The sequence below is a fragment of the Mus caroli genome, unplaced genomic scaffold, assembly GCF_978045245.1.
Source record: "Mus caroli unplaced genomic scaffold, Mus_caroli_1 scaffold_11, whole genome shotgun sequence".
In the NCBI taxonomy this organism is placed as follows: Eukaryota; Metazoa; Chordata; class Mammalia; order Rodentia; family Muridae; genus Mus; species Mus caroli.
The window spans coordinates 107,176,956-107,200,170 of NW_028227266.1; the positions used below are offsets into that span (position 1 = coordinate 107,176,956).

General features: G+C 45.3%; 1 protein-coding gene across 2 annotated transcripts in view; it reads left to right on the forward strand.

The window, feature by feature from the left end:
* The window catches only part of Usp4 (ubiquitin specific peptidase 4), a 45,961-nt gene that overhangs the window by 5,853 nt on the left and 16,893 nt on the right, over positions 1 to 23,215 (forward strand). Inside the window, exons 3-13 of one of the 2 annotated variants that reach the window (XM_021173310.2) lie at positions 2,826 to 2,956; positions 6,126 to 6,252; positions 8,529 to 8,674; positions 8,805 to 8,866; positions 11,788 to 11,928; positions 12,718 to 12,835; positions 13,770 to 13,943; positions 17,102 to 17,260; positions 18,763 to 18,987; positions 19,809 to 19,892; positions 20,424 to 20,518. In XM_021173310.2, coding sequence (XP_021028969.1) covers positions 2,826 to 2,956; positions 6,126 to 6,252; positions 8,529 to 8,674; positions 8,805 to 8,866; positions 11,788 to 11,928; positions 12,718 to 12,835; positions 13,770 to 13,943; positions 17,102 to 17,260; positions 18,763 to 18,987; positions 19,809 to 19,892; positions 20,424 to 20,518 — 1,462 coding nt within the window. The remainder of the gene's footprint in view (positions 1 to 2,825; positions 2,957 to 6,125; positions 6,253 to 8,528; positions 8,675 to 8,804; positions 8,867 to 11,787; positions 11,929 to 12,717; positions 12,836 to 13,769; positions 13,944 to 17,101; positions 17,261 to 18,762; positions 18,988 to 19,808; positions 19,893 to 20,423; positions 20,519 to 23,215) is intronic. The other variant, XM_021173311.2, reaches the window with a different exon arrangement.

Sequence of the window (23,215 nt, forward strand, 5' to 3'; positions counted from 1 at the left end):
AGGGTTTCTCTGTGTAGCCCTGGCTGTCCTGGAACTCACGCTGTAGACTAGGCTGGCCTCGAACTCAGAAATCCGCCTGCCTCTGCCTCCCGAGTGCTGGGATTAAAGGCGTGTGCCACCACGCCCAGCTTTTTCTTCTTGAGACAAGATGCTACAATATAGACCTGGCTGGTCTGGAACTCTACAGGGATGCACCAGCCTCTACCTTCTGAGTGCTGGAATCAAGTGTGCGTGCTATCACACCTGGTTCCTATTTAAAAAAAAAATCATCTGCCTTGGGTTACAGCTGAGTTGCTCCTTCACGGGTACTTTCCTGTCTACACTGGTCTGAGAACAGTGACTTCTGTCGTCTTCAGTGTGGGTGTTGATAAACAGGCTTAGCAGGGAGTACACTTTGTGGCTGACAGGTGATCCAATCTTGTTGGATTTTCTGCTGAGTGTTTCATATACCTTTGTGATGGGTGTAAAATGCATGTTTAACAGGTTACATATTTACTTTCCATTCCACACAGTGTCCATGAGAACTCTTTTTTTTTTTTTAATTTTTAAAGGTTATTTATTTTATGTATATGAGTACACTGTAGCTGTCTTCAGACACACCAGAAGAGGGCATCAGATCTCATTACAGATGGTTGTGAGCCACCATGTGATTGCTGTGAATTGAACTCAGGACCTCTGCAAGAGCAGTCACTACTGAGCCATCTCTCCAGCACTGAGAATTCTTACTTGGAATGTTTAATAACAAGTGTGGTTAAGTGTGGGGCGCACAGCCTAGTGGTGGGGTACATGGACTGACATTTGTGTAGCTTTGGGTTTGATCCATATAAAAAATAATCAGATAAGCAGAACTGTAAATACTGCTCAGAGTACTTGCCTAGAGTGTGCAGGCCTTGGGTTTGCTCCATACAACTGCAGACCAGAAATACGTTAGCTCAGAATGCTGCTTAGTTAACTGCAGGTATGTGCACCTTTGACCCCAGCATTTGAGAGTATGTGGCTGGAGAATTGTCATAAGTTCAGCCTGCTTGGGCTATATACTGTTTATTTCAGGCCAGCCTGGGCTGCATAGAGAGACCTTATTTCAAAACTACACCGCTAATATAACCCAGTGGGTGAAAGCATTTGGTATATAGATCTGATAACCTGAGATCAATCCTAGGAGCCCACATAAAGGTGGAAGGGGAGCACTGCCCCAAGAGCTGTCCTCTGACTTCCACCTGTGGAACGAGTGGCCCTCCCATCGCCCATAGAAATCATGAGTAAAATTTAAACAGTCCCCTAAGTACAAAAGACTAGGTATGTTGTTAACTGAGACCATCGGGATATAGAGCCAAGGGCAGATTGTTTGCCGGGCATGCTTGATATCCTGGGTTTATTCTCAGTCTCTGAAAAAATAATTAACCAACAACAATAGCAAAAACTCCTCAAAACAAGAAAATTGAATGACTCTTAGTAAAACAAATTTCTTTTTTTTTGTTTTGTTTTTTTGAGACAGGGTTTCTCTGTGTAGCCCTGGCTGACCTGGAACTCACTTTGTAGACCAGGCTGACCTGGAACTCAGAAGTGCACCTGTCTCTGCCTCCCAAGTGCTGGGACTAAAGGCGTGCGCCACCACGCCCGCTGTAAAACAAACTTCTGTTGTGGAGGCCCGGCAACTTGTGCAGTATCCTGCCCCCCCTCATTTTTTTCTGCCATGCTGGGAATTGAACTGAGGGCTGTGGGCATGGTTGCTTGGTAAGAAAATACCCTAGCCACCCCCACCCCTCATCCCCCTCCCAGCCCTCAGCACCTCATTCATTTGCCTTCTTAGTAAATGTTTCATGTGTAGATGGGGTCTGAGTTCAAGCACTATCAATAGGATTGCTAGTATAAGTATTTATAATTATTAGCCATTGTACTCTCTTCTTCAGGACAGCCAGGGCTACACAGAGAAACCATGTCTTGAAAAAACAAAGCCAAACAAAAACCTATTCTTATTGATCTCAAGTTCATGGATTTGGCAGCAAGTACCTTTACCTGCTGAGCCATCTCCCCAGCTCATTTCCCTCCAGTCTCCTTCCTGTCATCTCTGCAGTGGAGGCAAGAAGATCAGAAATTAAAGGTCATCCTTGGCTGTGTAGAAATCAAGGTCACGCTGTACTGCATGTGACCCTCAAAACAAACAACAAAAATGAGAAGGGGGCAAGTAGGGCGGGGATCTGGGAGAAGTTGGGGAAGGGCAAAAAATATGGCTAAAATATAGCTCAATAAATTTTATTTTAGAATTACTTTTTACCCCTATGTAGCCTTGGCTGTCCTGGAGCTCCTACATAGAACAGGCTGACTAAATTCACAAAAACCCACCTACCATTGCTTCCCAAGTCCTCAGATTAAAGGGGTGCACCACCATGTCCACCTTCAATACATTTGACGTCAAAAGAAGAAAATGAACAGAGGTTCCTTTCCTCTCCATCCTTCCTCCTTGTTCTTTTTGAGATGGAATCTGGCTGTGTTGCCCAAGCTGACCTTGAACTTTGGAGCTTAACCTATCCCTCCTCAGCTTCCTGAGTAGTGGAGACTGAGGGTGAACCACGGACTCCAGCTCCCTTTTCTCTAATTATAGAAGATACAAGTTCCCCATAGAACAGGACTCTGTCAGGATAAAGAGTGGGCAGGTCTGCTTTGTTTTGTAGCCAGTGACAGTGTTCTGGAATATTGTGCTTGTTCCTGTTGAATCTTTTCTTATGGAAAATACATTAGAATCTTGTTTCAAAAAACAAACAACCAAACAAAAAGAAACTTCTGGGGAAAAGAAAAATGAGATGTGCCTTGATTTCCTTTTTCAGATCCTGAGAGTCAGACCTTGAAGGAGCACTTAATCGACGAGCTGGACTACGTGCTGCTCCCAGCCGAAGCCTGGAATAAATTGCTGAATTGGTATGGCTGTGTGGAGGGCCAGCAGCCTATTGTCAGAAAAGTGAGTTGACAAGTTGTTAGACCTGCTAGGTGTGTATGTGAGTCCTCCTTGGGTACACTGGCTTCTCTTTATTTCCTGGGAGGATGAAAAACGCATGATACATGGTTGAAAATGAAGGAGGTGAGACTTTGTTGGTAATGTTTTTGGTTTTTGGTTTGTTTTGGTTTTGGAGATAGGGTTTTTCTGAGTATCCCTTACTAGTAGTTCTAGAACTTTCTATGTAGCCCAAACCAGCCTCAAACTGAGAGATCCCTATGTACTGAGATTAAAGATGTACCAGACTTTAGACCTTGTTTATGTTTCCTGAGACAGGATCTCTGTGTAGCCCAGACTGGTCTTGTTCTGGTCATCTCCTGCCTCTTATATGCTGGAATTTTGGCCTGAGTGACTATTTCTACTTCTCTCTGGGATATGAAGTATTTGTGAGTAACTCAGGATGTTCCTAAGTGGCCTCCAAATACAAGAGCTGCCTGCTGGTTTGGAATGCCCATAGTACTTGGAGCCCAGCTCTTCAGTTGGGCTGTGTGGACATAATCGAATGCATTGCACCGCTTCCTTTTCCCCAGGACTGGGAGTGAACCTAGGGCCGAATAGAATACATGGCTCACTGAGTGGCCTAGCACTGAGCTATATCCAGCCCTCTCTTTTTTTTTCCTTTGAGATGGCTTTGTACTGAGTTACCAGGCTAAATTTGAACTCACTTATAGCTCAGGTACGCCTAGAGCTTTGACCATTTTGAGCCTTTTCATTGAGGCTCCTGGTTGTTGAGATAACTAGTGTGAGCCACCATGCTTACCTAACAACTTCTCTTTTTCTTTTTCTTTTTCTTTTTCTTTTTCTTTTTCTTTTTCTTTTTCTTTCTTTCTTTCTTTCTTTCTTTTTTTTTTTTTTAGATTTATTTATTTATTAAAGTACACCGTTGTTGTCTTCAGGCACTCCAGAAGAGGGCGGCAGATCTCATTATGGATGGTTGTGAGCCACCATGTGGTTGCTGGGATTTGAACTCAGAACCTTTGGAAGAACAGTCAGTGCTCTTAACCACTGAGGCATCTCTCCAGCCCTCTAACAACTTTTCTAAAGCCATTTCCCCTGTGCTCATGAGTCTGATTGTACTGCTGAGTAGTAAAAATGTAGGTGTTTATATGCATAGGAGAACTTCTCAAGTTCTCACACTGAGACACACAGCTTTGTGCCTTTGGTGGACAGAACACATGAGATCACTGCCTTGTCTCTCAGCTATTAGCTTTTCTTACTAGAAAGGAATCATAAAAGCCCATTCAGGACTGCTGATACATAGACAATACATACATTTCCATGTTGCTTGGGTGTATGCTCTCCTCAGTATGACAGAGCTTCATCCTTGTCTGTCTGTCTGTCTGTCTCTGTCTCTCTCTCTCTGCTTTGCTTATTTTTCAAGACAGGGTTTCTCTGTATAATCCTGGCTGTCCTGGAATTCAGTATATAAACCAGGCTAGCCTCAAATTCAGGATCCACCTGCCTCTGCCTCTTGAGGACTGGGATTAAAGTTGTGGGGCACCACTGTCTGGTAAGAGCTGCATTCTTTTTTTTTTTTTTTCTCTCTTTTTTTTTTTGGGTTTTTTCAAGACAGGGTTTCTCTGTATAGCCCTGGCTGTCCTGGAACTCACTTTGTAGACCAGGCTGGCCTCGAACTCAGAAATCCACCTGCCTCTGCCTCCCGAGTGCTGGGACCAAAGGCATGCGCCACCACGCCCGGCTAAGAGCTGCATTCTTTTTTTTTTTTTAAAGATTTATTTATTTATTTATTATATGTAAGTACACTGTAGCTGTCTTCAGACACTCCAGAAGAGGGCGCCAGATCTCGTTACGGATGGTTGTGAGCCACCATGTGGTTGCTGGGATTAGAACTCTGGACCTTCAGAAGAGCAGTCGAGTGCTCTTACCCACTGAGCCATCTCACCAGCCCCCCCCTTTTTTTTTTTTTAAAGGGATATTCTTTTTTTTTTAAAGGTTTATTTATTTATTTATTTATTTATGATATGTGAGCACACTGTAGCTGTCTTAAGACACACCAGAAGAGGGTGTCAGATCCCGTCACGGATGGTTGTGAGCCACCATGTGGTTGCTGGGATTTGAACTCCGGACCTTTGGAAGAGCAGTCGGGTGCTCTTACCCACTGAGCCATCTCACCAGCCCAAGAGCTGCATTCTTAAGGAGTCATTATTTCAAATCAGAACCACCATGACTACCAACCCACCTGCTCCCTTTTAAAAAAACTGTTTCATGTAGTCTAGGATGGCTTTAAAGTTACTGTATAGTTCAGGCCAACCTTGAACTCTTTATCCTTCTGCCTCAATATCCTTCGAGTTGAGATTAGTCTTGTGTCACCATGCAAGGCTTCAGAACTCTTTGTTTTTGTTTTTGTTTTTGGTTTTTTTGACAGTTTGAAATCCTTAAGAGTGCTAAGGAATCAACATTGTGGGCATACAGCCTTCTTCAGAGGTCTGCGAATGCTGTCAGTGTAGAGTGTAAGCATTCTGCTGAGGTTTGACAGACTCTGTAAGGGCCAAAGCAAGAGTTTTCTGTTCAAAGCTGACCTTCTGAGATATGTCCTATAGGGCCTGGTTTATCCACACAGATCTCTGTCTGGTTCCCTGAAGATATACTTGTTTCTTCATTATAGTAGGAAAAATTGTAACTTCTGGGATATATGCTGATAAAATCAGTCTATACTTTCTTTTGGTTTTTTCGAGACAGGGTTTCTCCATATAGCCCTGGCTGTCCTGGAACTCACTCTGTAGACCAGGCTGGCCTTGAACTCAGAAATCCGCCTGCCTCTGCCTCCCAAGTGCTGGGATCAAAGGTGTGTGCCACCACTGCCTGGCTATTCAGTATATACTTTGTAAAATTGAATAAAAATTAGTTTTTCTTAGATCAAATGTAGGGGATACATTTCCTTTAATTCTTGCACTTAGAAGAGGTAGAGTTCTTTGATTTCAAGACCAGTTTAGTCTACATAGTGAGTTCCAAGCTACTCTACATAGTGAGACCTTGTCTCAGAAACAAACAATTCCTGACAGAAGGTTCTCTCTCCTGGGAGGTTTTAGCCTTCTGGTGCTGAGCCATGTTGCTTCCAGGACTGTCCAGATGTCCACCACCGCTCCTTCACCTTTGCCTCTCTTGCTTACAGGTTGTGGAGCATGGCCTGTTTGTCAAGCACTGCAAAGTGGAAGTGTATTTACTGGAGCTGAAGCTCTGTGAGAACAGTGACCCCACCAATGTGCTAAGTTGCCATTTTAGCAAAGCTGACACCATTGGTAAGCAGCTGGCAGGGTTCTGCATGTCTGGTGAAAATATACAGGGTATTGTAGTTGCTGAGAGGGAAGCTGTGTTGCTCTCTTTCACTGTTGTTACTCATCTGTGGTCTTCAGTTCTGACTTGGAAGTCTTGGTGAGGGAATGTTTATGAGGAACCAGACCTGGGAACTGTGTTCTTTAGAACAGTACTTGGGCAAGCAAAATGGCCAGCAAAGTAGGTCAAGCAGGCTTGAACTCTGTATAAAGTCATGCATAACCTTGTATTCCTGATCCCCCGTCTCCACCTCCTAAGTGCCTGGTTTATATGATCCTAGGGATTACACTCATGGTCTCAGAACAAAAACCAAACAAAAACCAATAAAAGCCTTTACTACTTGAATTGGGCGTGGTGTCTAACACCTGTAATCCCAGCACTTGGAGTGCAGAGGCATAAGGATCTGCCAAGAGTTTAAGGCCAGTGTGAGAGCCTATTTCAAAGAGGAAAGGCTAGGAAGATGGTTTAACAGGTAAGGACCTGCTTTTCAGGCCTGAGGAACTGAGTTCAGATCCCTGCCATATAGGAAATCCAGGTGTGGTATGTATCTTAAACCTTAGTACCGGGGAACGTGAGACAAGCAGGTAGATCCCTGAAGCTCATTGGTCACTACTTCCAGGTCAATCAATGAACGTTTAGATTCACAGAGAGATCCTGTCTCAGAAAATAAAAGATGGGAAGGGATGGAAAGATACCTAAATATGGCCTCTGGTCCCCACAATGACACCCACCCACACACATGCTTATGCATATACCAGCACTAATAAACCACATACCATACACAGAAGACATAACAGTGGCTGGAGAGATGGTTCAGTGATTAAGAGCACTGGTTATTCTTGCAGAGGAGTTAGACTGCATCTGTAGTTACTGTGTGGCAGTTTACAGTTGTCTCAGTTACTATTTAATTCCTGTGAAGAGACACCAAGACCAAGGCAACACTTATAAAAGAAAACATTTAATTGGGGGCTTGCTTACAGTTTTAGAGAATTAGTCCCCGAGCGTCATGGCAGGAAACACACTGGCGTGGTGCTGCAACAGTATTTTCATACTGATCTGCAGGCTTTCCATACGTACCTCGGAGAGGAGGAGAGAGCATGAGCCTCCCAGGGATCCCCTTCTCCAACAGGCCACACCTCCTAATCCTTCCAAATGGTTGGTTCCTCTACCTGGGAGCCACGAATTCAAAGCCACGAACCTATGGGGGCCATTCTCATTCAAACCACCACACTCTCTTTCTCCAGTCCCATGGACCCTCAGCCTCTGGGCTCTCGAGGGTATCAAACACATATACATACAGGCAAAAAAGCATTTATACATATAAAAATTAATTTAAAAAAAGCTAACAATCTCGGGGGAGAATGGCTGATTCTGTTTGGGTGGGTTGTTGTTTTGGGGATCAGTCTCAGGATCTTTTCCTCATGCTGAGCAAGCGCTCTACACTAAACCACATCCTCTGTCCACTCTGCCTAGCACCCACTTTCTTTGCGATGAAGCCTTGCTGTGTAGCTCAGATGACCTCAAACTCATGATCCTGTGTATCATCTCCATTGCTAAACCACGGGCTGGGCTGTGTGTATCCTGGCTTCGAGGTCACTTTTTCTTCCTTAAAACTTTATTACATCACTCCCCTTCTCTCTCCTTACTCCACCCCTCCCCTACTCTCTCAGATCTCTCCTGTGGCCTTGCCCACTCCATCAAAAATTGGTGAAATAAACTCAGAAGGTTGTATTTGTGTGTGTGTGTGTGTGTCTAACATTAATGATCATAGAACAAGCTTCTCTTTTCTTATTTGTTTGTTTTCTGAGACAGAAAGTTGTGTGCCACCACAACCTAGCTTCCAGTTTTCTAGCTTTTATGTTACTTTTCTTTCTTTATCTTTCCATCTTTCTTCTTCCCTTTCTCTCTTTTTTTTTTTTTTCTTCGAGACAGGGTTTCTCTGTGTAGCTCTGGCTGTCCTGGAACTCACTCTGTAGACCAGGCTGGCCTCGAACTCAGAAATCTGCCTGCCTCTGCCTCCGGAGTGCTGGGATTAAAGGTGTGCACCACCACTACCCAGCTTGCCTTAACATGAGTATTTCCTGACCTGATGACAAACAGAGCCAGCTGTAGTGGCACATACCTGTGTGGCAGGTAGAAGGAGGGGGAGTTCAAGGCCATCCTCTGGTACTTAGTGAATTCTACGCTATCTTTAACTTTATTTCTGGAGACAATCCTGAGTGATGTTTTTGTCTGTTCTTAGCAACTATTGAGAAGGAGATGAGGAAGCTCTTCAACATCCCTGCAGAACGTGAAACACGGCTTTGGAACAAATACATGAGCAACACCTATGAGCAGTTGAGCAAGCTAGACAACACTATCCAGGATGCTGGGCTGTACCAGGGTCAGGTAGGAGGGCCCAACCCATGCCCAGACTGGCAACTCTGACTGGGGTGTGTGTCATGAAGGCTTCTGGCAGTAAGCATGTCAGAGGTAGGGTTTGTTGCATTGTGCTCATCTGGTTTCCCCTTTCACTCAGGTGCTAGTAATTGAGCCCCAAAATGAAGATGGCACATGGCCCCGGCAGACCCTGCAGTCAAAGTAAGTGAATCTTCTCTCCCATGTACCTGGCTCATAGGTGCAGAGAAAGGGAAAGAGGGAAAGGGTTGTTCTGAATTAGATGGAAAATCAGTTTCTCATTCCAAAGCACCAGTTTTTAAGCAGCCTGCTTGACATTCATGTACGAAATAGCTGTCAGGATTCCGTCAGGACAAGAGATGGGGAGGAGTAAAGGGGTTGGATCTGATATTGTGGCTTTGTGTGTGTGTGTGTGTGTGTTAAGCTCCTTTATTTTTCTACTTGTAGTTTAGAGGCTTTGAGAAAGGAAGGAGGATCAGGGTGAGACGACGAAAGGCTTGCTCCTACTCGACTTTTCCTTGGCCTCTTACAGATTACAGCTCAGCTACTAAATTTGGATTCCAAGCACAGTTATGCCAGGAGATATTTGTGTGGCTTGTGGAATTGTGCACCCTTAGAAGGTTGCAGTAGAAAGTGATGGCTTTTCTCTAGGATGTAGTGCAGGGAAATAACATGAGTGTTTCCTGACCTGATGACAGAGGCAGCTGTAGTGACACATGCCTGTGTGGCAGGTAGAAGGAGGGGGAGTTCAAGGCCATCCTCTGATACTTAGTGAATTCTAGGCTAGCCTGATATATAGGAGAGCATATCTACAAAACAAACAAAACAAACCTGTGGCTGGGCTGATGCCTCAGCAGGTCATTTGTTTGCTATGCAAGCGTGAAGACCAGAGTTCACATTCCCAGAACTCACCGTGTTGGGTGAGTGTGATAGCCTGCCTGTAATCCTAGTGCACAGGAGCTGCAGGCAGGGATCTCTAGAGCAAGCTGGCCAGCCACTTAGCAGAAATGGTCTCACCCTGTATTCAGAGAGACCTGCCTCAGTAGAAGGTGAAGAGCAGTGAAGGAAGACAACTAGCATGAACCTCCGCTTCCACATGTATGTGTACACATATGCACGTTTCCCACATGTATGCATACGTAAAACAAAACAAAAGTTTAGTAGAAAACACCATATTGCCACAAAATGTTTGTCCTTATTACAGAACTTTGACTGCTTTGCAGGTGTGATTAAATTAATTATGTTGAAATCAAGAGACTCTCCAGGTGGACCCATTGTAATCCTGAGGCTCCCTGGAGGTGAGAGGGAAGCTGGAGAGTCATAGTGGGCATGCAGTCAGAAGCAGAGGTGAAGCAGTCAACTGTGAGAAAAGCTTTACTGACTCAGTCAGGACACAGGAACGAACGCCTCTACAAGGATCTAGGGACTCTGCTGAGGACTGTAACTGGGACATCTTGACTTGAACTCAGAGCTCCTTTGGATTTTTTTGTATATGTGTATGGGCATTTTGCTTGTATGTATATCTGTGTATTACGTGTGTGCCTGGTGCTATGAGATGGTATTGGATTCCCTGGCCTGGAGGTGCACGTGGTTGTAATCGTATGGTTGCTGAGTCCTCTGCAGAAGCAGCAGTGCTTTTGGTCATGCGAGCCTCAATCCAGCCCTCCTTAGACTTTCACATCTGTGCTTTTATGAGAACCCAGCTGGGTTGTTGTGAAGCCCCTGTCTGAGTAGACACCTGTGACAGAACAGTAGGGAACAGTAGGCAAGTGCAGGCTGGACTGCCCCCCTCTTCACCAGAGTGCACCAAGCAGACAGCAACCCCTAGCCTGTGGACCCTCCAGGGCTTGCACAGGGGTCGCCTGTGACCATGGGAAAACACAGGCAAAATTACAGTTACGAAGTACAATGAAAATCATTTTATGGTTGGGGATCACCACAGACTGAGGAACTGTGTTAAGGGTGTGAACACTGCCAGACAGTGGTGGCGCACGCCTTTAATCCCAGCACTTGGAAGGCAGAGTCAGGCGGATTTCTGAGTTCAAGACCAGCCTGGTCTACAGAGTGAGTTCCAAAACAGCCAGGGCTACACAGAGAAACCCTGTCAAGAGTGTGACCATTAGGAATGTTGAGAACCACTGCTCTAGAGAAAACCCTCAAGGTGCTCAGCTTGTAGCCTGTGAGGTTACAGGTGGTAACCCAGGCAGAGGCAGGCTGGCTGGCCTGGCCTTTGGACCTCTGTCTTCTTGGTTTTCCTTCTCCCTATCCACCCCACACTCTGAAGCCTAAGAATTTTCACTAAGGGAGACAGCTTTTGAAAACGTAGCAGTACCTCCTTGAGACTCCATGAAGGGTAGAGTCTCTTGGAGTGGTGTGGTTGATCAAGAGTGAGCATAGAGTGGAGTGAGGCACATTCTCTGATGTCTGGTGCAGTATCAGATACTGTTGTGCGTGAGGATACAGCCATAAAGTGAACAGTTTAACGTTGGGTCAGGAAAGGAGAGCAATAGGAAAAGTACTTGTGCCCCTGATCCATAAGCAACATAGACAAAATTGAAGGAGAGAATTGTCAAGCTCTAGGAGTTAGAACGAGGAGGACTTAACCTGCTGAGCCATCACACGAGGTGGACACACACACACACACACAGAATATATATGAGTGGATGAAAGAATGAATGGATGACTATGTGTGTTTGTGTGTAAATGCAGACACAGGCTTGTGGAGCCAGAGGTTGACGTCAGATGTCAGTCCACCTAGGTTCAGATGGGAATCTCTCTCTCTCTAGTTTGCTGCTGCCCACGCCACCCTAGATGACCAGAGCTGGGCCCACAAACTTGACAAGTTCTCTCCTTTCTACTTCACAGCTCCTGCTTAGTGTGAAGACAGTGCTTTTGCAGCTTAACTGAGAATGGAGAATGTTTTTCCTTCCCTTTTTCCTCTTTCCATGTAGGCCAGATTGTCCTCAAGCCTTTTGATTCTGGGGATTCAAGTATGAGCCATGAAGCACATTTAGGAATGTTTATTGAGACGAGACCTAAAGCAGTGAATTGGGCCTGTACTTTTAAAATAGTCAGTGGTATTGTTTTTTGCTTCCCCCTTCCAGATCAAGCACTGCACCTAGCAGAAATTTCACTACCTCTTCAAAACCATCCGCAAGTCCCTATTGCTCAGTGTCTGCCTCTCTCATTGCAAATGGTGATAGCACTAACAGCTCTGGGATGCACAGCTCCGGTGTCAGCAGGGGGTAAGAACAGGCCTTTAACTGTGCTTTCCTTCCTCTGCCTCCTTTCTCAGGCGTACCTGGGCTGCTCATCTGTGCCTAAAATAAAGCTGTGGGATTAGAGCTGCCTGCTAGAGCATGCTGCATGTGGCCTCTGCTCCAGCCCATTCCTGCCTCATCCTTCTGACTCTGCTCACTTGTCCTTTTGCTGTCTGGTGTTTTTTCCTGTCTAAGCCATTGAGAATCTTGAAGGCATGGTAGCTGGTGTAGGGAGATTACAACATTTGTAAAGGGATGGGCTGGTCAGATGGCAGTTGCAAGGGGGCAATTCTCAGTCCTGTAGAACCCTGTTTCTCCTTTTAGTAGCTGTGTTCCTTTCTCTATGAATGTTAGGAGTGCCTGCCACGAGATATAAACAGGATGGAAGAGAGTAAGCAAGGAAAGAGTAGATGAACACTCAGGCCCAGTTGAGGGTAGTATGGCCTTGTGGATGGTGGCACGTGTAATGTAAGCTCTTGATCTTGGTACCTAAAATATGTTTTCCTGTTATCGTGTGATAGCCTTCTAGAATGATATAAAATTACTCGCCAAAGTCTAAAAGAAGAAAATCCAAATAGCATTTCTCCACTATACTTACACCTGCTGACAAGTCAAGTAAAGATGGAGGGGTGGCTCTGGAGGACCAGAGACGGTAGGGTACATTATGAGACAACCAGGCACAAAATCTCAATGCCCAAGTAGAGCTCCGAAAGTCGTCCTGAGGGGATATGTGCAGCACTTGGTTTTATTGCTGATGTGGGTTGTGTTTTTCAGTGGATCTGGCTTCTCTGCTTCGTATAATTGCCAGGAGCCCCCATCACCTCATATACACCCTGGCCTCTGTGGACTTGGAAACCTGGGGAACACCTGCTTCATGAACTCTGCTTTGCAGGTAGAGGGGAGTGTCACCAACTGAATAAAACTGTGGTTGGAGTTTGTTAATTGAAAAATTAGTATTAGCCCCCCCCCCTTCCTTTTAGTGCTTCAGCAGTCTCTGCTAGGGTACCTCCTACTGGCTGCTCCAGAGTGGCATCGTCAGTGTTTATGGTCCTAAAACATCTATTGCTTTGTTAGTTGGTTGATATTTTTTTGAGACACCAGACTCTTACTTTCTCTTAAAATAAAAAGGCAAGAAGGGCTCGGGGTGATTGAGGTCTTTCTTGGCATTGTCAAGCATATTAAGCATCTTCAATGCTGGATTCAGTCCCTAGCACTACTGCTACAGAGCCAAATAGAAACCAGTGTTAGCATGGTAGTTTATGACTGTAATCTCAGGACTCGGGAGTCAGGAAGATCTCAAGTTCAAAAATCTTAGGCTACAGAGGGAGATCTATCTCAGAAATCTCTTTTTATTCATTCATCACATATTTATTGGGTAGGTACTATGTAATAACATCTGATAGACATGGGCTGCAAGGAATTAAGAATCCACTCCAAAATTAGGAGGTCATAGTCTCTAAAAATGTCAACTGCAAGTTCAGGGTTTCCTAAGAGTGCTCTCAATTTTAATACTTTGCTAGAAGGATTTAGGATTTACTTAAAACTATGATAGTTAATTCATGATAATTGTTTTTAATGAGGAAAGGATACAGATTAATGGTAGTCAAGAGAAAATGCAAATAGAGTGTCCAGGATTCAAAATGCACAACTCTGGTATGCTTCTATATATCTGCAATCCCAGGACTTGGAAGGCTGTGGTGGGAGGGTGACCAAGAGTTTGAAACCAGCTTGGTCTGTAAGTGTATCAGACAGAAAGGACTTGGTCTGTATGAACTGTTTTCATACTGTCTGGAAGGGTTGCAAGCTCTGGCTTTGTTCTGTTTCAGTGCCTGAGCAACACTGCCCCACTGACTGAGTACTTTCTCAAAGATGAGTACGAGGCCGAGATCAACAGAGACAACCCTCTGGGGATGAAAGGGGAGATTGCAGAGGCCTATGCAGAGCTCATCAAGCAGATGTGGTCTGGAAGGGACACTCACGTGGCACCACGGATGTTCAAGGTAGGTTGTGTGCACACTTGAATGCAGTTGTGCACACATGCATGTACCATAGCACAAGTGTAGATGTCAGAGGACAACTTGCAGGAATGGGTCTCTCTAGCGTGTGGATCCTGAGGATCAAACTCAGACTGTCGGGCCTGGTGGTAAGCATCTTTATCTGCTGAGCCCGTGTGTTAGACCCCTTATCTGTTTTGAAGGGAGCGGCTTCATATTGCACTAAGGCATCCCTTTGCTTGCATTTTGACCTAGGTGAGGGTAGACTCTGAGGGGCCAGCAAGATGGCTCAGTGGTAAAGGCAAGCCCAATGACCGGAGCGCAGCCCCCAGAACCCATGTTACGGTAGAATGAAATAATCGGCTCTAGGAAGTTTTTCTCTGACCTCTGTCATGTTCTGTACTATGGCACTCAGTGACACTCAGAACTTATACTGTTTAAAAAAAAAAAAAAAGGTATAATCTAAGACTTAAAATAAGTTCATGTTATCAGACCGTCCTTTTCTTTCTTTCAGTGCTGCGGAGTTTTGGGTGGGGGGCTTTTTATTTTATTTATTTATTTATTTTTACTTTGGTTTGTTTGTTTTGTTTTGTTTTTGGTGGTGTGGGGGTTTTGTTTGTTTGGGTTTTGTTTGTTTGGGTTTTGTTTGAGTCAGGGTCTTATTATGTAGCACTGGCTATCATGGAACCCAGTATATAGACCAGGCTATTCTCAGACTCAGAGAGATGCAGCTGCCTTTGGCTCTTGAGTACTGGGATTAAAGGTATGTGCTACCAGGCCTGACTCAGTACTACAGTTTTGTTTGTTTATTTTATTTTTTGAGACAGGGTTTCTCTGTATATCCCTGGCTATCCTGGTACTCATTTTGTAGACCAGGCTGGCCTCGAATTCAAGAGATCTATGTGCTTCTGCCTCCCAAATACTGGGATCAAAGTGTGTGCACCACCACCTGGGCCCTATGATCTAGACTAGACTATAAACATTTGGTTGTTGGTTTTTTTGTTTGTTTGTTTGTTTGTTTGTTTTTGTTTTTTCGAGACAGGGTTTCTCTGTGTAGCCCTGGCTATCCTGGAACTCACTCTGTTCCAGGCTGGCCTCGAACTCAGAAATCCACCTCCTGCCTCGGCCTCCCAAGTGCTGGAATTAAAGGCATGCGCCACCACGCCCAGCTTTTTTTTTTTTAAAGGATTTATTTATTATTATTATACATAAGTATACTGTAGCTGACTTCAGACACACCAGAAGAGAGTGAGAGATCTCATTACAGGTGGTTGTGAGCCACCATATGGTTGCTGGGATTTGAACTCAGAACCTTTTGAAGAACAGTCAGTGCTCTTATCCGCTGAGCCATCTTGACAGCCCCTAAATGTTTAGTTTTGACTGTTAAAGTGATGTAATCCGGAATCCTGTGTCCCATGTCTCTGTGCTCTAGTCAGGACCTCAGAAGGCAGGGATAGACTTGCATTCTCAGAGGGTGATATGGAAGGCAATTCTTTTCATAGCAAGGTTTCTCTGTATAGTCTTGGCTGTCCTTGCCTCTAGTTCACAGATCTATTTGCCTCTGTCTTCTGAGTACTGGGATCAAAGGCGCATGCACCACTACCTAGTGAAAGGCAATTCTCTCTCTTTTTTTTTTTTTTTTTTTTTGGTTTTTCGAGACAGGGTTTCTCTGTATAGCCCTGGCTGTCCTGGAACTCACTTTGTAGACCAGGCTGGCCTCGAACTCAGAAATCCGCCTGCCTCTGCCTCCCGAGTGCTGGGATTAAAGGCGTGCGCCACCACGCCCGGCTTTTTTTTTTTTTTTTTTTTTTAAAGAATTACTTATTTTATGTATGTGAGTACACCATTGGCTCTCTTTAGACACACCAGAAGAGGGCATTGGATCCTATTACAGGTGGTTGTGAGCCACCATGTAGTTCCTGGGAATTGAACTGAGGACCTCTGGAAGAACAGTCATTGCTCTTAACCGCTGAGCCATCTCTTCAGCCCCATGAAAGGCAATTCTTACTTAGATTTTTTTTTCCACTGAGGGAAAAAAAATATCTTAAGTGGTCGGTTAATAGTGAGGACTCTTTCATCTTCTCAGTCACTTGAATCTGTGAGAAATACAAGTCAATTACCATTTAAATACTAAATCCTAAAGGATACTAACATTGGACGGCAGCACCCTGGATTTGCTCAAGTGGAAACGACTTACAAATAGCATTTTGGGGTGGCATACTGATGGACACAGTTGATAGCTGCACTGTCTGGTGGTAGCTGCTAGACCAGGTGCTACTGAGCACTTGTCATGTGGTTACTGTGACCAAGAATCTGACCAGGGGAAGAGGGATTGGAGAGATGGCTCTGTAGTCACGAGAACTGGCTGTTCTAGAGGATCTAGATTGGATTCTCAGCATCTACATGATGGTCACAATCATCTGTAAGGCCAGTCCCAGGAAATTTATCTTCTGGCTTCCATGGGTACCATAGAGGCAGATGGAAAAAAAAAAACCCAGCTCCTTGGTGTTAGGGTCTTAAAGGAAGGTTTTGAGCATGCTCAGAAAGGGGAGGTGAGCTCCATCCCAGCTGCTCTTTTATTTTCAACTAATTTAAATATAAAAACCTTGGTAGTTAGTAGCTAAAATATTACACAGCACAGATGTAGAACATTGCTTGACTTATCACAAGAGACTATGGGCTCATCCTGGAGTTTGTGGTTGAGTGTGAGTGTGGTTGAGCACTTTAGAGTGCTGCTGTGCTGCTGACGGAAACTACACTCCAAGGGCTGCTGGGAACAGCAGCACTGGACACTCAGACCTAGGGATGTTAGGGCTGTTTCATATATAACTGGATTGATCACTTCTAAGGCTGTATAATTCAACTCTGTGAACTACAAAAAGACACTGGAGTGGGGTTCACATCACTGCTTGGATCTATCAGCTGAGAGTGCGCCCCTTCCCGTTAGGATAGTGGCCTGATTTCAGGCCCGTGGTTTACTTGGACCTCTAACCTGAGCCATTCCTCTGGTGTCCCATTGGCCTCAGTGTCGCTTGTAAGGCGTTAGTGGGACTGTCGCCCAGCTGACTGTAAGCTGCTGCTGTGGGCCCTGCCCTGACTTTGTTTGCTTCTTTTCCCCCTTAGCTACTTTATTGTGTCTCCTAATGGAGTTGCTTTTGTTGTAGACGCAAGTGGGACGTTTTGCTCCTCAGTTTTCTGGCTACCAACAGCAAGACTCTCAGGAGCTGCTAGCCTTTATTCTAGATGGACTGCACGAGGACCTGAACCGCGTAAAGAAGAAGCCTTACTTGGAGCCAAAGGACGCCAATGGGCGACCAGATGCGGTATGATACTGAAGGGGTCGGCACACTGTCCCAAAGAGAGTCCCTTCTATTGGCAGCATGGGAACAGACCTCTGGGGTTGGGGTCAGTGCAAGGGCCCCGGTTACCTAGTCAGCAAGGACGCTAACTATAGTTGCCTTTCCCGCCAGCACTCCAGATCAAACTCACAGGGCCTTTTGAGTGCTAGACAGGCCTATAACCTCTGAGCTACCTCCCAGGCCAGTCGTAGAAACTCCTAGCACTTCCTCGGAGTTCTTCGAGTGAGTTAGTTTGTTTAGTATTGCATTGGCAAGCCAGGACTGAGCGGAGCACTGAGAACTTTCCAGCTGACCGTGTGTTCTTAGCACTGTCACTGCTCTTTACAGCTCAGCCAGGGTTGGTTTATTTGTGGTACTGGCGATAAAACCTCCAACTTCTTCCTATTGGCCAAGTGCATACCACTGGGCTGAAGTTATGGCCTACTTGCATTGTTTAGTTTGAAATGCAGTCTTAACTACATTGCTCAGAATGGTCTTGACCTCAGACTCTAGCCTAGGAACCTTGAAATTGGCATCTTTCTGCCTCCACTTCCCAAGTAGCCAGGGTTACAGGCCTGTGCACTAGCCCAGTTTTTAGTGGCACAGGATCTCATTAGTACTCTGGGCTGGTGTCTGACTGTGTATCTGAGAGTGCCTAGAAATTTTGAGTCTTTTGCCTCCAGAGTATTAAAGTAGCCTCTTCTTTCCTTGATTATTAAAAATCTGGTTAAAACTAAATTTAAGACATATGTACTTGATGCCTTGATTTCTCTGGTACTTGAAAGGGGAATTTATTTTAGCGATCCTGTTGCGTTGAAACAATTGACATGAATGCTTTAAAGTAGCTTTTAAATCTTAAAAAACAGCTTAACTATATCATGGATTAAAAACTCTCCCCTAGTGGCCTAGAGAGATGGCTTAGAGGTTAAGAGCACTGCCTGCTCTTCCAGAGGATCTGAGTTCAATTCCCAGCAACCCACATGGTGGCTCACAACCATCTATAATGAAGATCTGGTGCCCTCCTCTATCATGCAGGCAGAATGCTGTATACACAATAAATAAATAAATCTTTAAAAGGAAAGGAAAGAAAATCTCTCTTAAGGCTAGGCAGTGGTGGCCCATGCCTTTAATCCCAGTATTTTGGAGGCAGAACCAGGTGTATTTCTGAGTTCCAATCCAACCTAGTCTATAGAGCAGCTTCCAGGACAGCCCGGGCTACACAGAGAAACCCTGTCTCAAAAACCCAAAACAAAAATCTTCCCTAAGGACCTTTAGATCATTAAAAGCACAAAAGGATTGGTCTATCCCCAGTTGGACCTGTGTGCCTTTGGTGCTCTCAGAATCCCTTATTTGCCATAGATTCTCGATGGTTGTGGGTGTAGAGCTAGCCCATGGTGAGACTACGGTACACTAAAAGCTCTCGGCTGTTCACTGGGAAAGGACAGATGTTGCGAGTCTCCCTACTTAATCCTTTTCCTTTCATGTAGGTGGTAGCAAAGGAAGCCTGGGAAAACCACAGGCTGCGGAATGATTCTGTGATTGTGGATACTTTCCATGGCCTTTTCAAATCGACTTTGGTTTGCCCAGAATGTGCTAAAGTTTCTGTGACCTTTGACCCATTTTGCTATCTAACTCTCCCACTGCCTTTGAAGAAGGATCGGATTATGGAGGTCTTCCTGGTTCCTGCTGACCCTCAGTGCAGACCTATCCAGGTACCCGAATCCTCACCTTCATAGCACCCTCACTGAGTAGACTCTGGTCCCAGATGGGACTACATTCTATCTGCTGCATGGGACACTCCATTGACTGTCCCTAGGTCCCCTTGGGCTTAAGTCTGTATGTGCACCTTGGCCGCTCTGAGACCTCTGTGTAAGCTCATTACTTGTGATGGTCCTTAGGCTATCTCTGTCACTTCCCCACCGTGTAAATTCATGTAGCTGTAGTAACCTGCCTTTCCTGCTAAAGGTCCTGGAATGTTGGGAGGATGCAGTAGAGAGTTTCCTTAAGTTTGTCTTCCAGTCAGGTGGGAGAACAAGTCAGGTATGGTCAGTGGGTCTTCATATGCAATTCTGCTGGTAGCAGAGGGCAAGGTGATACCTGCTGGGTGTGGCTGTGTGCACCTTTTCTCCTGGCCCTCAAGGGAAGCAAAGGCAGGTAGAACAGATCTGAAGTTGAAGCCAGCTTGGTCTTTATAATGAGGTTCAGGCCATCCAGAGCTACACAATGAAGCTGTCTCAAGGGGAAAAAAGGAAAGAAAGGTGATACATAGTATTAAATGGCAATTTATATGCTTTTAACATTTCTTTAAAGGAAGTGCTGACCCAATCCAGAAGGTAAAGGATACAGCAATATTTGGGAGGGAAGGAGGTGGCTGCCTGAATGTTGCAGCCGTACTGACAGCAGAGCCTTGGCTCTGTCAGCTGGCCATATCTGGGCCATGCACTGCCTCTGGAGGAAACCTACGTCTCCAGGATGTGTCTTCCTCTAGGGTCATTTCTTGTCTCCTGTCACCTTGACTGTTTCTCCTTTGCAGTACCGCGTGACTGTGCCATTGATGGGGGCCATTTCTGACCTGTGTGAAGCACTCTCCAAGCTGTCTGGCATTGCTGCAGAAAATGTAAGGAGTCATTAGTGGTCCCTCCCACCATTAAATCACTTTATGGTCCTTTGGGTTTACTCTGAAAGTTTTGGGAGATTTTTGTTATTGGACAGCGCAAATGTCTTAGATACCTCGTAGCTCCTGGTCTTACTCACTGTCCCTTTCAGCGCAGGGAAACAGTCTTTCTCTTACTGTGATGGTGCCGCCCATTGTTAGAGGGACAAGAGTAGGGCTTGCTTTCATCATGGTGCAGGTATAGAGACTGGCTCTGGAAAGCCACTGGGATTTCTACGCCATGACCAGTGTCTGCTCAACACTCCCTTCTCATCATTCCTCCCATTTGAAGGCAATGTCATCAAACAGCTGTGCTGGCGATAGCCTGTTGCTCCCTTTCCATCTTGGCCATACGTCGCCTTGGGACCACTCGAATGGTGGTTCTCGGTAGGCAACACTTGAACAAGGAGTTTCTGCCTGCTGTTTCTGGGTTTTAGTCAGTGAACAGGAGCTCTGTGAGCCATCCTGTCATCTGCTTGTGCTCTTGATTCTTAGATGGTGGTCACTGATGTATATAATCACCGCTTCCACAAAATTTTCCAAATGGATGAAGGTTTAAGCCACATCACGCCTCGAGATGACATTTTTGTGTAAGTACTTAGCAGTTACTGATACATGAGCAGAAGAGCACTGTATAGACTTTGCTCTGACATAGGTGCTTGTGTGTATATGTTCTAGTACCTGACCAGGTGCTTGTGTGTATGTATACGTCCTAGTACCTGACCAGGTGCTTGTGAATCTATATCCTAGTACCTGACCTAGGTGCTTGTGTATATATATCCTAGTACCTGACCTAGGTGCTTGTGTATATACGTCCTAGTACCTGACCAGGTGCTTGTGTATATATATCCTAGTACCTGACCAGGTGCTTGTGTATATATATCCTAGTACCTGACCTAGGTGCTTGTGTATATACGTCCTAGTACCTGACCAGGTGCTTGTGTATATATATCCTAGTACCTGACCAGGTGCTTGTGTGTATATATCATAGTACCTGACCTAGGTGCTTGTGTATATATATCCTAGTACCTGACCAGGTGCTTGTGTGTATATATCATAGTACCTGACCTAGGTGCTTGTGTATATATATCCTAGTACCTGACCAGGTGCTTGTGTATATATATCCTAGTACCTGACCAGGTGCTTGTGTGTATATATCATAGTACCTGACCTAGGTGCTTGTGTATATATATCCTAGTACCTGACCAGGTGCTTGTGTATATATATCCTAGTACCTGACCAGGTGCTTGTGTGTATGTATACGTCCTAGTACCTGACCTAGGTGCTTGTGTATATATGTCCTAGTAGCTGACCTAGGTGCTTGTGTATATATGTCCTAGTAGCTGACCTAGGTGCTTGTGTATATATGTCCTAGTAGCTGACCTAGGTGCTTGTGTATATATGTCCTAGTACCTGACCAGGTGCTTGTGTATATATATCCTAGTAGCTGACCTAGGTGCTTGTGTATATATGTCCTAGTACCTGACCAGGTGCTTGTGTATATATATCATAGTAGCTGACCTAGGTGCTTGTGTATATACGTCCTAGTAGCTGACCTAGGTGCTTGTGTGTATATATGTCCTAGTACCTGACCAGGTGCTTGTGTATATATGTCCTAGTAGCTGACCTAGGTGCTTGTGTATATATGTCCTAGTAGCTGACCAGGTGCTTGTGTATATATGTCCTAGTATCTGGCTTAGGTGCTTGTGTATATATGTCCTAGTACCTGGCCAGAGATACATGTTCAGGAAACTGGGTATGTGTTAGTACCAAGGACCCTTTGGCCCCACAGAGCCCTGCACTAACACAGCTTTGGCAATAGATTCTGTTTGCTAAGAGGACTAATTCAGTGGCTCTGCTGTCAGAGGTTTCTTGCTCAATAAGAATCAGCTGGCCAGTTGGTGTTTGCACACACCTTTGATTCTAGCACTCACAAGGAAGAAGCAGAAAGATCTCTGAGTTCTAGGCAAGCCTGGTCTACAGAGTGAGTTCCAGGACAAACAGGGCTACACAGAGAAACCCTGTCTTAGAGAAAAACAAAGAGTCACAGCTGTGTGAAAGGCCAGGGCAATCAAAGGGCAGTGGTATACAGGGATTTCCGGTTTCTCTGCCCCATTTTCTGCTTCTCAAGCAGATGCCATGGTGGCACTCTCTTATCTCAGAATGAATGGATGGCTGTTGGCAGCTCAGGCATTCTGCAAAGCTCTGAGATTCAGCTTTTCAGTTTTCTCATCACCATGGAAACAATACAAAGTGTTGTTTTGTGGCAACTCTTTGGGAAATAGGGTGTGTGTCGTCCTCCTAGGTACAGAGGTGCAGCTTCCAGCCAGCCATGTCTTACGTATACTCTCTTTTTACTTCCCATTCAGAACGGCGGCCAGTTGGCTTGCTCAGTTTTGTAGTCTCAGCAGAGCCAGGCAGATCAGATCTCTCTGAATTTGAGGCCAGTCAAGGCTAGAAGTGCTTTTAACTGCTGAGCCACCTCTTAACCTCCCTACACTTGGGAGGCAAAGGCAGGGAGATTTCCGTGTTCAAGGCCAGCCTGGTCTACAAAGCAAGTTCCAGGAGTTTGGTCCCTCCAATCCACATAGTAAAAGGAGAGAGCCCACTCCACAGAGCTGTCCTCTGACCTCCACACACATTATCACACACACACACACACACACATACATATTCTAACACACACACATATACACGCACGAGGGCTTGAGTTCAGATTCCCAGCACCTGTGTAAAAAGCTAGACCTAGTGGTGCATGTCTGTAATCCCAGTGCTGTGGAAGCGGAGCTGGGCTTGCTGGCCAGCGAGCTTATCTGAAATGGTGAGCTCCAACTTCAGTGAGAGACACTGACTCAGAAAACAGAGTTGACTGAGAAAGATGCCAGTGTTGACTTGACCTCTACACGAACATGCACCACACACAGAGAATGAATTGTCTTATGAGAATAGTGACACAGTGTTTGATCTTGGTTGGTTGATACATTGTTTTGAGACTGGGTTGTCTTGGAGTTTACCATGCAGACCAGGCTGGCCTCAAACTCACAATGAACCATGTCCTTCTGCCTCCTGAGTGCTGGGTATGGGTGTGAAACTTCACTTCTTGGTACAGATAGTATTTTTAGCCATGTTACATGCTATCCTTGTAATTTAATGCTCACCACACCCTGGTAGGTGAGTAATCCTACCAAGTACACAGACCTAGAAGTTAGAGGGCATCACTGGGTCACTCCAACCTGAAAAGGACACAGTGAACCTGGAACTTGGAGCAGCCTCACTCGAGGCCCAGC